The 15,378-nt window shown below is 39.9% G+C and overlaps 1 protein-coding gene across 18 annotated transcripts in view; it reads right to left on the reverse strand.

The window, feature by feature from the left end:
* LOC105489042 (spectrin repeat containing nuclear envelope protein 1) overlaps positions 1-15,378 on the reverse strand; it is a 536,331-nt gene that overhangs the window by 148,101 nt on the left and 372,852 nt on the right. For 14 of the 18 annotated variants that reach the window (XM_011753636.2, XM_011753641.2, XM_011753643.2 and 11 more), the window contains 3 exons: positions 14,939-15,130; positions 6,066-6,200; positions 4,981-5,090 (listed from right to left, as the gene is read on the reverse strand). In XM_011753636.2, the coding sequence (XP_011751938.2) occupies positions 4,981-5,090; positions 6,066-6,200; positions 14,939-15,130 (437 nt within the window). The remainder of the gene's footprint in view (positions 1-4,980; positions 5,091-6,065; positions 6,201-14,938; positions 15,131-15,378) is intronic. The other 4 variants (XM_011753647.3, XM_011753646.2, XM_011753640.2 and 1 more) reach the window with 1 other exon arrangement.

The raw sequence follows: 15,378 nt of genomic DNA on the forward strand, positions 1-15,378 counted from the left end.
GCCTGGGAAGGTAGTACAGGACATTGGAAGGATTGTACAGGACCTGGGAATGTAGTACAGGACATGGAGGGATAGTACAGGGCCTGGGAAGGTAGTACAGGGCACGGAGGAATAGTGCAGGGCCTGGGCCAGATAGTACAGGGCCTGGGAAGGTAGTACAGGACATGGGGGGACAGTACAGGGCCTGGGAAGGTAGTACAGGACATGGAGGGATAGTACTGGGCCTGGGAAGGTAGTACAGGACACGGGAAGGATCGTACAGGACCTGGGAAGGTAGTACAGGACACAGGAAGGATTGTATAGAGCCTGGGCAGGTAGTACAGGACACAGAGAGACAGTACAGGACCTGGGAAGGTAGTACAGGACACAGAGGGATATGGGAGGGAAACCCTCCAGTGTCATCCTTAAAGATAGGCAGCAATTGACATCTGAAACTGGTATGGCTTTTATTTATTTATTTATTTTTGAGACAGGGCTTCACTCTGTCACCCAACCTGGTATGGACTTGTGTGATCACACCTCACTGTAAACTCAAACTCCTGGGCTCATGCAATCCTCCCACCTCAGTCTCCCAAATTTGTGGATTTCAGGCATGAGCCACCATGGCTAGCCAAGTTTGACTTTTAGAGTGAGATGGACCTGGATTATGACCCTCACTCGAGCACATTATTTGTGACATTGGGTAAGTTGTTTCACTTCTCTGTGCCTCAATCTTCTCATCTTTAAAATGAAGATAGTATCTACCTTGCATAATTATGAGAATGAAAGAGAATACATGCATAAGGCCTATAACCCTATCTGGGAAATAGTGGTCGCTCAGTAAATGAGGGTTAATAATGATGAAAATGGGCCGGGCACGGTGGCTCATGCCTGTAATCCCAGCACTTTGGGAGGCCGAGGCAGGTGGATCACCTGAGGTCAGGAGTTTGAGACCAGCCTGGCCAACATGGAGAAACCTCATCTCTACTAAAAATACAAAAATTAGCTGGGCATGGTGATGCACACCTGTAGTCCCAGCTGCTCGGGAGGCTGAGGCAGGAGCATCACTTGAACCCAGGAAGCAGATGTGGTGGTGAGCTGAGATGGCACCACTGTACTCTTCTTGGTGACAGAGCAAGACTCCATCTCAAAAAAAAAAAAAAAAGAAAAAAGACGAAAACAGGAACAACCTAGGGTAGCCAAATTTCCATGGATCTTCATTTTTCAGGACCATTGAAGTCCTAACTAAAACCATGTCATCTAAAAGGAATAGTAGATATTAATTAATTTGATACAGGGCCTTTTGCTCAAGTGACAAAAAAGAATAACAAGTGTGTTGGCAGGATGATACTCTATGGTACCCCAAAGCCAATTATTCTTAGAATAAATGTAAGCACAACAGTGTCTTTAGATAAGTCTCTAGAAATAAGACTTAAAATTTCTGTAAACTGGCCAGGCACACTGGCTCACACCTGTAATCCCAGCACTTTGGGAGGCTGAGGCAAGAGGATCACTTGAGCCCAGGAGTTTGAGCCCAGCCTGGGCAGCATAGCCAGACCCTGTCTCTACAAAAAAAAAAAAAAAAAGTAAAAATTAGCCAGTCATGGTGGTACATGCCGGTAGTCCCAGCTACTCTGGAGGCTAAGGCAAGAAATTCATTTGAGCCCAGGAGTTCAAGGCTGCAGTAAGCTATAATCACACCACTGCACTCCAGCCTGGGTGACAGAGTCAGACCCTGTCTCAAGAAAAGTAAAACTCTTTAAATCTGTGATGCAGGGATTCCACTCCTAGGATATAATGCAGAGAATCTTTCCCATCTGAGAGACATGTAGGAAGTTAATTTAAACAATGCTAAAAGCAGCAATCTTAGGGCCGGGCACAGTAGCTCACACATGTAATCACAGCACTTTGGGACACCAAGGTGGGTAGATCACTTAGGTCAGGCGTTCAAGACCAGCCTGGCCAACATGGTGAAACTCCATCTCTACTAAAAATACAATTAGCCAAGCATAGTAGTGGGTGCCTGTAATCCCAGCTACTCGAGAGGCTAAGGCAAGAGAATCACTTGTACCCAGGAGGCGGAGGTTGCAGTGAGCCGAGATCGCATCACTGCACTCCAGCCTGGGCAACGGAGCAAGACTCTGTCTCAGGAAAAAAAAAAAAAAACCAATAGTAATAATAATAATAATGGCAATGGCAATATCCAGCAATAAGAAAATGGGTGAATAAATTATGTTCACAAAATAAAATACTATTACACAGTTAAAATGAAGAACTAGATCTATACATCAACATGAATATACCTGAAAAAATAATGGCAAGTGAAAAAAATGCCAAAACATAATTGATACCTTTAGTTGAGTGTCTATAATATTAGTATCTGAATTTTTCTACTTTTGAAAAATTATTTTTAAAAAGCTTTGAAGTTCCTATGAGGTTAAATTTCTTTATTGCTTTTTTTCTTTTGTGGTAATGGCCTATAGTACAGCACTTTGAATTCATTTGTATTTACATAAAAATCTGTAATAAAACCAGAAGAATATTTAATGTTTATATTCTTACATTTAATCATTGACACATGTACAACACCAGCAGCAAACATTTTAAAACACAGCCTTTTGTTCTCCATGAAAATTCTTCTTCTTTCTTTTTACATTTACTTCAACAAATTTCCAGTTGTTTTTCCTTAGTAATCTTGGAAGACACCCTCCATTAACCCTCTACGAGTTACATAGTACTTACTCCTTATATGGCAAATGTGTGACTATATGAAGTAGGTCATGTCCTTCCCACAGGGGTTTCCTTACACGAACCAAGCCACATTTATAGTCTTAGAAAAGCAGCCAGCAAGTTATGGGCTGAATATCAGGCTTTTTCCTAGCACGGTTTATATACATATACACACATGTTTACTTTGGAATGTAGATATCATTAATTCACGGTTAATTGTTTGCTTGATACCCAAAGGCTTGAAAAAGGCTGAACTGTTATCAACTGCATGTAAAGGTGAAGTTTCCTAAACATTTGTATAAAAGTTAAAGAATGTATAAGTAGTCATTAGAGTGAATCTTACCTAGAAAGCCAGCACTGCACTGCAAATTTATTTTTAAAGTATTTTTTTATATTTGAAAGAGCAGCTTAACAGTTGTTTGTATTTCATTTAGGTCCTTTCCAAAGCTAAAGGCCAAGGAAAGAAAAAAATATATATGGCAAGAAAGTTGCAGAAGATCCCTTCTGCTCCTTTTGTGATGATACATACGGAGAGGAGGCAATGCTGGATGGGTCCTTTGTCAAAATATTTGTTTGGCAAAAATATTCAGAAAACTACGCAAGATAAGTAAACATTTCAGAGGAGCTGGAAACAGGTAGGAACGCAACCTGAAGGCAAGTCTCGCCTCAATCAACATGAAAGAAACAGTCTCATTTTGGGTTTACTACAGACACATATTCATGGTCTTATCAGCATCTTTAAGCATGATACACAACAGAGAGTTTTTAAACTCCTTTATATTTTTAAGGCAATTTTTACAGTTTTAGGGTTAAAGTCAATCTCTGCCTATAGATGCCATAATACTCTTCATTCCTATTCTTTTACATTGATATTTATCAGCCATGTCAAAACTTTCACAGATTTTTGTTTTTTCATTTTCTTGAATGCCTTCCTATTTCCTACGTATTTTGTCACAATATATCTGCTGCCATTGCATTTTAGTTTGTTTATTCTCCTATCATTTGCCCTCAGAATTCATATATATATATGTGTGTGTGTGTGTGTGTATATGTAACAGACTGTATGTAGTCAACATTGATGTCATATGTCAGCACTGATTAAACTGCAAAAAAAATTTTTTAATTCCTATGTCGTCCGTCTCCAAATTTTTTTTTTTTATTATTGATGGTCTATTCTAGTTCTTATCTACACACATACTCTACTTCAACTTGATATCACATTTTTACTTAGCATCATACATACATTTTCTGATATGGTTACATTGTTTTGGGTTAAGATTCTATATGCATAAAATTTTCTTCAACTCTTTTATACTAGTGAGTATTTATGCCTTTTTAATTATTTAGTATCACAAATAATATTTCCAAAACCATCTTCATAATACATATTTCCTCCTTTATGTTATTTCCCCTAAAAATAAATATTCAGAAATGGGAAATGGAGTCAGAGTTATTTGCCAAAGGATACTGCCGAATTCCAACTTTTAGTAACGCATAAACACAGAGGTTGCATGAAAACTTTTTTTTATGTTTTAGATTTCAAAGAAAGTTTTCCTGTATATCTTCTCAGTTGACATTTATAATTTTCACAAAACTTCTGTGATGACATTAGTGGATTATTATTCTAAATTCTACAGAGGAGTATCACAGTTGAGTGACTTTTCCAAAGTGACCTTTGTGGAACTAGAATAAAACTCAGACCTGCTTCAAAATACAGCGGTGCTTCCACACTGCTGCAATTCCTCTATGACCTTTTAAATAAAAGTCTTCAACTTGAAAATTCTCCAACTTCCTTAATTTTTCTTTTAACATTGGACTTTTCTGTGTAGAAGACTTTCAAAGTCTTCACTCCAGATCAAGATTTCAAAATATTTAATGGGCCCATGCATTTATTTTTTAGAATATTGCTAAGGCAAGATAAGTTACAGAGAGAATGCTCTCCAGGTAGATGTAATCATTCAATTAGAAAATCATGTATCTCATTTTATAATGCATTTCTCATTAGATTAAAAAATGAACTCATGAGCATCTTTGGACAGACAGGCTGTGCACACTGGAAGGAGGGCAAACAAGTTAGCTTCCTACAGGCGCTGTGTTCAGGCGATGCAACAAAACATTCAAAACGCAGGTACATTTACTACCCTAAAGTAAAAACGAGATGACTAAATTTTGCTAAAGATGTTTAAAATAAAATTTTGACTGAGATGTTTACTTTTCTTCAAATGCTAGGAAAACACAATGAAGAGAAAATTGAAGCATTTTGAAACATACCCAGCGTCACCAGAGGTCTCTGCGGCCGAATGTTGAATTAGAATCTCCTCTCCACGACTGGCTACTGAGCGAAGGAGACTCTTCTGCTCAGCTAATTCCTGTTCTAACTCCTGCTCAAGGGAAAGGACAAATGCAAACACATGTGTTACTTCATGATTATTGCCTACAATCATAGTTCAAGGTATAAAATTCTCAGAGAACTTTGGTAGTGAGCTTTTAAGTTTGCACATTGCATAAAGCGTATGGTTTATGTAAATATTCAAATGTGTCTCCAAAGTACGCTGTAGTATTCTTTTGCTTTGATATAGGATACCTCTGAAAAATCTGGGGGGAAAAAAAAAAACCCATGGGAAAAGAAAATTTTGCCGGGCAATAGTGCCCTCAAGTGGTACAAAATGCTCTCTCATTTTTGAAAATCAATATTGTCATGCTAACAGGATAGATCCTTGGGAAAAGTGACTTAAGTTTTCCACTTACTTGATAAATTATGTTATCAATAGATTTGGCTTTAATTCTTCATTATTTATAATAAATGCTCTTGTTATTTGAGAAAATAAAATATTTGAATATGCTTTTTACATATAGTTAAGGTACCAATGAGAAATCATTCTTATTCATCAAAGTTCATTTGTTTCACTAGGCAACAATTAGCAATCCTATTTTGTGGTATCATCTACTTGAAAGTAAAAATACAAACTGCATTCATTAAAAAAATAACAAACACACACGCAACTTAGACCTTCACCAAACCTCAAAGGCTTTCCTGAGATTTATATTAAAATTAAATAGATTCAGAAGGCAAATCTGAAAACAGAGTGGTTATCTCTGGTAAAGCAGATGATAGCCGTGTTACACTATTTGTAAACCTAAACACAAGCTTTTCTTAAAGACTGGATTTTCAAATGACCAATCATCCCAGCGGTCATGAGTCAATACATTGAAACAGCCACATCCTGCTTCATTCAAAGAGAAGATAAAGAGCCACTCTGTCTTTAGTACAGAAGCAACTTGTCCTTCTGAAACCTGCCTCTCAGGTTCTTCCCTGGGCAGATCTGCAGGCTACAGAGAGGTAGGAAACACTTTACTTTTTGTTGCTGGAGACTGCTCTGCCGCTGGTGGGTCCATGTGGTGCGAGCTTGGGCCAGCCATTCCTGGACGCCGGGGCTCTGCGTGGCTGTTAGGTCAACATCGCTCTCCTCCTTCTCCTGTGCTGTTCCCTGCTTTTAACGAGGCAGAAATCAAGTCATGCTACACACCGGAAAACCTTAACCAAAAGGGAGAGAAGGCTACTTTGGTGCGTTCTATGTAATGATACCAAAATGGCTCCATTGAGATGTGAAACCACATTTAAAAAAAAAATAACAGTAACACAAAACCCATCTAAGTTATGGCATTTGCAGGAGCAAGAACAACAAACAGATGATCACACATAGAACTGTTTGAGGAGAAAACCCATGTATTTAGAGGTCAGTCTTTTAGCTGACCAATGTGGTCATCAGATATTCCAGAATTTTTTTCCACCAAAACGTAACTCGAGATTGTTTTTTAAGTCACACAAAGGTAAATTGTTTCTCAAATGATCATTACCCATAATAACTGTGCCTCTCCCGTGAAAGCATTGCCCTGCCCTATGCCACTTTCTCTAATCCAGCTCCAATGAAAGAGTTTTAGAATAATCTTCCTAAAAACTTTTCTAAAAGATTATTAATCAAAGACATTTTAATATCTTTGAGGTTCTAAAAGATTATTAATCAAAGACGTTTTAATATCTTTGAGAAGCAAAAAGTTCAGTTCCGTAAGGCATCATACTCTCTGGAATTCAGTAAGAACTTAAACTTGATTCTCAGTTCCTATGGGAGAAAATGTACTGCAGCACAGAGGCAAGGAGTCTAAACAAGAGTTTCCCAGGCCGGCTGGACATCCTCTGTTCTACCTTTCACAGCCCAGGGTCTTGACCTCTGTGTCACAGAGCCTCAGCTTCACCGCAGGTAACTCAAGTCCCAAGACACTGAATAGGAAGGAAGCCTCATCCCTGATACTGGTCTGTGTAACCTTCAGTGTCTACCCTACTAAGGTGATAGATTTAAATTATTCCTAGAATTCTCTATCTTTGAGAGTCTGCTATTATATGATAATATTTATAGACTGACCTACATAATCAATAGACTGTACTCAAAAATGAAAACTCTTGAAGAGTCTTTCTTTCAGAACCATCAACTAGCACATTAAAAAAAGTCATTTACTGTAGGCACATGTGGTTACCATTTTACAAATTCAAAAGCTGAATTGAGCCTTGAGAGGTCAGTGGTATGATAATTAAAGGTGAGATCTCTAAAAAAGTACCCTTCACCCCATCTATCACCATCACCAGAAACTGGCCCATTGCTAAGCTGGCTTACCAAAGTAATGACTCAGCACCTAGGCAAGAGTTGATCCTTCCTGCCTGATTATTCTAATGGAATTTGAAAGGCCCTAAAATGTTGCACATCAAACGGGATTAGTTCTGAATGAGAGCTTTTCTACTCACATAGATTCATCTGTCACTGGATAAATTATAATTTCAATATAACTCATTTACTACTTATTAAGCACTCACTAGACACTGTTCTAGGAGCTGGGAGTGCTCTGCAAAGAAGCCAGATGAGGGCCCTGGTGGAGAGTTAGACTATAAACAAATAAGATAACCGAGCTGGTGATAAGGCCTACAGAAAACGTTAAGACAGAAAATGGGATAGAAAGTTTTAGGGAGGTCTAAGGAAGCATCTTTAGAAGAGACAATTGCACTCTGCATGATGAGAGACCACCAACCTGGCAAAGACCTAGAGTGAGGGCATTCAGACCCAGGGAAGAGGTGGCACAAAGACCCCAAGGTGAAAGAAATTTGCCATTTCAGAGAGAACAGAGCAGTGAAGAGGACAGTGGGGCTGGCGTAGCATGGGGAAGAGGAAGGATATTTCACAGGTTGTTTCTCCAGAGGAGCCCCCTGCCATCTGTTTCTGGAGCTGCTGCTCCCCTGCCCACTGGGTCTTCTTTGCAATGTCTGAGCACAACATGGGACCCAGCCATTCTAGCTCATCCAACCTAAATGCCCACAGACCCTTCTCTCTCTCTCTTGTTTTCGGAGTTTTACACTCACAATTTTGGGGAAATAGATGGGATCTGTTTACCCTTCTGTTTCTTCTTTTTTTCATTAGAATCTCATGATTAAATTGTCTGAGATAACAGATCTTATCTTTATCTTTGCAACATGGTGTCGGTGCTTCAAGCTAAATGAACAGTAAAACCTGTAGGTAATAGTATACATAACCTTCTCCCAGATCCTGAGCCCACCCGAGCTCAGACTTCCTTTCCTTTCAGATGATCCAGCCAGAGATTACAATTTAGGTAGAACAACGGGGGTGCAATGGTCTAACAGATGCTAGTTGCATTTTGAAAGACCTTCAGAATTGGTGACTAGTGACACTAAATTCTCCACCTTCTGCAGAATTTCTCAAAGATAAGCAGTGATTTTCCTAAAGATGGGAAGTTTGGGTGGATGGGCATTCTCCCAGAACTGGAGCCCATGATTTTCTGCATGAAAACAGATTCTCTCTCATCTAAGAATCCACCATCTTCTAAGAATAAGCTCTAAAAGAACCTGGTTCTTCCAAGCAAAGTTGAAACAGCAGTTCAAAAGGAACCTGTAGAGAATGACCTCAAGAAATCAGTGGATGAGACTGAAAGCTGTCCCCATCAGAGCTGCTCCAGCTGCCAACGTAGTGGCCCTGGCCATGACCTGCTGACTTGCTTTTGTGGGATCCAGGCCACTTCCTCTCTGCTTTTCTCTTCAGCAAAAATTTGTTTTTCAGAGCCCGACCTGAAGACTCCCTTGGAAACTTCTCCCAGCCCTGAGCCCAACACACTCTTCTATGCCAGTTACTATGGTCTGATTGAGAGAGGTTGGCTCAAGTTCCTTACACCAAATTTGGTTTGGAACAGTGACAACTGAAATGTTAGGTCTTAACAACTTCCTCACTTTTATATGCACAGCTATATATTCAGATTCTATGTGGTTAGATTCAGTTTTTCAGTGAGTGAATTTTTCTCTGAATGATTTAGTCATTTTGAAACATAAGACTTGGACCACGGGAAGCAAACCATGATTAAGAATCCAGTTCAAATTTCATTCTCTTTCCCCTGGGGATAAGAAGGCGCAACCAGAAGGAAAGTAATTATGGTAATTACTTACTCTGAGGTGTGATAACTGTTTTCTGCCATACCTAGGGAAGGGGGAGGTTAGGCGACTTCTGTCATCAGTCCCCACTGGGTGGGGCTATATAAACTGTTTATTTTGGAAAAACTAGAACAGTAACCACTTTTGCCAGGAACATTCCTTGGAAGATGAATGAGGACTGGGCAATGCTAAACATTAAATAAAACATTTCTTTATAAAGCTTTTTATTATTTTATGGGGCAATCTCTCTGTTCCTTTAATGAATGATAATGTGTGAAAAAGACCTAGCTTCATGAAGATACCACGAAATTCAGGAGATCCTATTACATACCCTTAAGATCTGTGGTTCTTCATATAGAGAAGCAGTCTATTTGATAGGAAACAAAAAAAGCGTAGTCATTCACTGATACCCATGTAAGTCAAATTAGTGAAGAAGAACGGAGGTAAGAAGTATTACCATTTCCCAGCTTCAGTAGCACTAAGTAATGGTGTGCTTACAGACTTAGGAAGGTATTCCAACCCTCCTGAATCATCCAAGCCCCAATTAAAGGGTATTAACATTGCTGACGGCTGCATTTAATGGAAGATTTGTTTTCTGCAATTAACTTAATTAATTTCAGATTAACTCCAAATTATTTTTAGTTTTCTGCATAAAGGGACATGATCCTTTCCATAGCAATAATAATGTAAACAGGGCTCCTTTTCTTCCCACAGATGGAAAAGCAATCTTCCAGGAAGCTCTAATTATTTTAAAAGATCTATTAATATTTTATATGCTGGGAACTTCATTAGATGAAAGACGATGGAATTTAGAGATAGTTTAAAAATAAACAGTAACCAATTTTCATGTAGTAAAACACTACCACATTTTTCTGTATTTACACGTCACCCAATGTGGACAGAGTCAGGACTTGACTCAATTTAAACAACTCCCACGGACCTGGGCAGCATCTGCCGGGTGTCGACGCCACAGCGGTGTGCGCATGCTCAGTCCAGCCCGCTAAAGTCTCAAGCCCGGCCTTTCCGCATAGCAGAAGCTTCTCCGTTTCAAATAACGTGATTTGGAAACAGTTGGTTATTGTTATTAATTATTTTCACTGCTGCAATTTGAGCATTTATTGTATTACTTGCATTTAAATCCTCACTATTTTTTTCCTTTTTATTTTTTCCACATGTTCTAAAGAATTTTTTTAAAGTTAAATATTATTATCCATATTTTACAGATGAGAAAACTGATCCATAAGAAAGTTGTGGGAAATTTAAGGATCTTGCCCCAGGTCACCTCGTTAATAATGAATGAGAAAAAGATAAACAGATTTCAATCCTGGCTTGTGGATATGCTTTCTTTGGCACAGAAATTATTTAAAAATTTTAGATTTAAATGTCAACGTTTAAAAACTGGGAGGCTTAAGAAATAAATCTAAATTCCCTATCTCTTGAAAAAGTAGAAGATCCAGCAATGCCACTTGTAAATTCTTGTGTGATAATAGCTAGAGCTGAGTAACAGCTGCTCCTTAGACAGGAGCCTTGCCAAGGGCCAGGCTGGGCCTGCTTCCCTCGTTGGTTTGCCCTTCCCAGGCCATGAGGCCTTGGAATTTGTGGTTCCTGCCTTGTTTAATCTCTCCTGTGCTTGGGAGTATCAGGCCACCCGTTCCCTTACTACCTGCCTCTAGGGGTAGGTAGGTGGGGTAAGGGAGTAATAAGAGCTTTATAAATGATTGCTATTCCTATCCCCATCCCATTGCTAGGCAACTTTCAAGGCTTTCCCTTTATTTAAGCTTCTTTAGAAATTAAGTTCATTCACAGATCACCACTGAAAATAGAAGAAAGCATTACGTATTCTACCTATAACAGTTGTTTACAAAACTAGGTGAATTGCTGTCTACTTTTACAGCTAGAAAATCATTCTACTTTTGTTGTTTTAGTATCTGTAACCTTTTCTTTTGACTTTAATTACAAAGTCACATTGCATGTGCATTTTCAAGTGTGTAAATCCAAGTGAAATGTTGTATTTTTTATTTGCATCTATTTATCCAACACAGAGTTCAAATGTCTTTTCATATGTTCATTGTCCATTTGTATTTCTTTTCCTGTGAATTATCTCTTCATATCTTTTGTCCATATTCTACTATTTGATCTTTCCTTATTGTTTTACAAAAGATTTGTGAATTATATAGTTTCTTCCCTGTTTGTCTATGTCTTTTGTTTTATTTTGTTTTACTCATCCCTCCTTGTCTCCGTCTTTCAACTTGGTTACTTTTTTGGGGGCGGGGGAGGGGGATCATACAGAACTTTTGCATTTTTGTGTAGTAGTTTTATTTTTATTTATTTATTTATTTACTTATTTATTTTTGAGATGGAGTTTCACTCCTGTTGCCCGGACTGGAATGCAACAGCGTGATCTCTGCTCACTGCAACCTCCGCCTCCTAGGTTCAAGTGATTCTCTTACCTCAGCCTCCCGAGTAACTGGGATTACAGGTTCCCACCACCACACGTGGCTAATTTTGTATTTTCAGTAGAGAAGGAGTTTCACTATGTTGGCCAGGCTGGTCTCGAACTCCTGACCTCAGGTGATCCACCCGCCTCAGCCTCCCAAAGTGCTGGGATTACAGGTGGGAGCCATGGCCCATTTGTTTATTTGTTTAGTTGGTGTCTCACTCTGTCACGCAGGCTGCAGTGCAGTGGCACAATCATAGCTCGCTGCAACCTCAACCGCCTGGGCTTAAGGGATTCTCCCACCTCAGCTTCCTTAGTAGCTGGACCACAGGTGTGTGCCACCATGCCTGGCTAATTTTTTTATTATTTGTAAAGATGGGGCTTTGCTGTGATACCCAGGCTGGTCTTGAATTTCTGGGATCAAGCAATTCTCCCTTCTTAGCCTCCCAAACTGCTGAAATTACAGGCATAAGCCACCACGCCCTGCCCATGTACTACTTTAAAAGAAGCTATAAAATTCTGGATTTGGGGTATACTGACAAAAGTTCTCCCTATCCTAAGATTTTTTTAAAAAATCATACATTGAGTACCTTGCGGACTTAAGTTTTATATTTAAATCTTTGATCCATCTGTGATACATTTTTCTGTAAAATATGGGGTAGAAAATACAGTTTACCATGTTTCAGGTGATTATTTACAGAGTGAGTCATATTTTGTCCACTGATTTATAATGCCACCTAAAATATTTATCAAATTCCTTTATATACCAAATCTCTTTCTGGAATAGTTATCGTTTAATTTTCTGTTCACATATTTATTGTGTCAACACCAAACTATTTTAATTATTGTAATATTGTATTTTAATATATGATTAGATTGGCCGGGCATGGTAGCTCATGCCTATAATTTCAGCACTTTGGGAGGCTGAGGTGGGTGAATTACTTGTGCTTAGGAGTTCAAGACCAGCCTGGGCAACATTAGGAGACCTCTATTTCTAAAAAAAACACAAAAATTAGCTGGACATGGACATGGTGATGCACACCTGTAGTCCCAGCTATTCGGGAAGCTGAGGTAGAAACATTACTTGAGACTGGAAGGCAGAGGTTGCAATGAGCTGAGATTGCGTCCCTGCACTCCAGCCTGGGTGACAGAGCGAGACCCTGTCTCAAAAAAAACCAAAACCTACACACATATATAAGACTAATAACCCCTCAAAACTCTTTACAAAATTTTATATGGAATATTACATTATTCCTCTAACTTGCTTTTTGTCTATATAAAAACTATAAATTCTCGACTTTTTTTTTTTTTTTTTTTTTTAATGAGACAGAATTTCACTCTGTTGCCCAAGCTAGAGCACAGTGGCACAATCTCAGCTCACTGCAACCTCTGCCTCCCAGGTACAAGCAATTCTCACATCTCAGCCTCCCAAGCAGCTGGGATTACAGACATGCCCCACCACACCCAGCTAATTTTTGTATTTTTAGTAGAGATGGGGTTTCATCATGTTGGCCAGGCTGGTCTCAAACTCCCAACCTCAGGTGATCCACCGGCCTTGGCCTCCCAAAGTGCTGGGGATACAGGCGTGAGCCACTGTGCTCGGCCGATTTCATTTTTTAATTTTTATTTTTTGTTGGATTATTTTATGGTTTTCAATGACTTAACTTCATATTTTGTAATAAGCCAGTCATCTTCCTAAATTTCTCCACTGCTTCTAATTTTTAGTTAAGTTTGGTTTTCCACATCATATCATCATATGATCAGCAAAAAGCTGAAGAAAAATACATAAGTTAGTCCTAACAATCATCCTCACACTGAGAAAATAGTAGCAATCACAGTGACCTTCCATGAAGTTTCCATGACAATATTTATGTCCTACTTCCTACCAGTATTTGTATTCCAATATAGACGCTTTCCCTTGCTCCTCATTTTACTTGGAGAACAGATTGGCCTGGTCTCAACCATTATTGCAGGAGAAAGGTGTAAATGGTAAAGGAAGGCACAGTTTGGATTAGGCCACAAGAAGAAGCAGATGATACCATCAGATGCTTGTAGGTTTGAGGCAGCTAATGGGCTTCTCAACTATTTGGTCCCTGGCTTACTTAGCAAGAAGGGTAGGGAAGACCAAACTCTGCACTTTTTTTTTTTTTTTTTTTTTTGAGACGAAGTCTCCCTCTGTCTCCCGTACTGGAGTGCAGTGGCACAATCTCAGCTCACTGCAACCTCCACCTCCCGGGTTCAGGTTCAGGAGATTCTTCTGCCTCAGCTTCCCGAGTAGCTGGGACTACAGGTGCCCGCCATCATGCCCGGCTAAGTTTTTGTATTTTTAGTAGGGACGGGGTTTCACCGTGTTAGCCAGGATGGTCTCCATCTCCTGATCTCATGATCCACCCGCCTCGGCTTCCCAAAGTGCTGGGATTACAGGTGTGAGCCACCGTGCCCAGCCAGTGCACTTTTTATCCTATCCGTTCCCTCCCCAACAAGATTTTTCTTGCAATCACACTCCTTTTTCTTTTCTTTCGTTTTTTTTTTTTTTTTTTATGAGATAGAGTCTTGTTCTGTCATCCAGACTGGAGTGCAGTGGCATAATCTCGACTCACTGCAACCTTCACCTCCTGGGTTCAAGCAATGATCCTGTCTCAGCCTCCTGAGTAGCTGAGATTACAGCTGTCCACCACCAGGCCCAGCAAATTTTTTTTTTTTTTTTGGCTAACCATGTTAGCCAGTCTGGTCTCAAACTCCTGACCTCAAGTGATCCGCCCATCTTGGACTCCCAAAGTGCTGGGATTATAGGCGTGAGCCACAGCACCCTGCTCATATTCTTTTTTCATCAATTTTTCCTCTATTGAGTTATTTCCATTAACGTGTAAACTTACTATTTTTCTGATCTTAAAATGAAACACTCACATTGTGATGAATGTATAAGTAAAAAAAAGAGATACAATTTTCTTTGACCCCCTTCTCCTTAGAGCTTATCTCATTCCTCTGTATACCACTTTACAGCAACACTCCTGGAGCAGCCTTTACTTTCCCTCTCCAGTTCCTCTCCTCTCACTGTCACTTTCATGTCAGAGTGCTTTCTGCCTCCACCACTCCGCTGAACTGCTGTTGTTAGTAGTCCTAACAAAATCTATTTGCAAAGTCCAAGAGTGTAAACTTAAAACTGCACACTAAAATGGCACTGTAAAGCAGGTACATACACGAGTATGCGTCACCGCCAACCTGTTCCTTTTACCTGGCACACCTTAGAAGGAGCACGTGAACAGTGCTCCAACTTTCGGCTGTGGGCCAGCGGCTGGAACCCTCACCTGCATGTTGAGCTGCTTATCATGCAGGGCTCTCTGCAGCTCCAGCAGGCTCCCCTTGAGCCTTCTCAGCTTTCCAGCCAGCTGCTCGGCCTCATCCTTGGTGTGAGCTTTGCCCTCCAGCAGCAGGTTCTCATTGTGGACTGACAGCTCTGATAAAGCCACCACCTTCTGCTCTATTTCCACCAGCATGTTCTGCAGCAACAGAAATAAGGATGAACTCACACATCTCCCCAGCCTCTGCAAAGACTGTTTCCCACAGTGCAACACAGACCTCTGGAGTCTTTTACCAAACAGACAGGCTTTCGTGATTTTTTGTAGTTTTCCCATGGCCTTGATGAGTGAGTAGTCTATAGACTTTTTTTTTCTTTCTTTCTTTTTTTTTGAGGTAGGGTCTTGCTCTGTCACCCAGGCTGGAGCGCAGTCATAAATATGGCTTACTG

This window comes from Macaca nemestrina, chromosome 5 (genome assembly GCF_043159975.1).
Source record: "Macaca nemestrina isolate mMacNem1 chromosome 5, mMacNem.hap1, whole genome shotgun sequence".
In the NCBI taxonomy this organism is placed as follows: domain Eukaryota; kingdom Metazoa; phylum Chordata; class Mammalia; order Primates; family Cercopithecidae; genus Macaca; species Macaca nemestrina.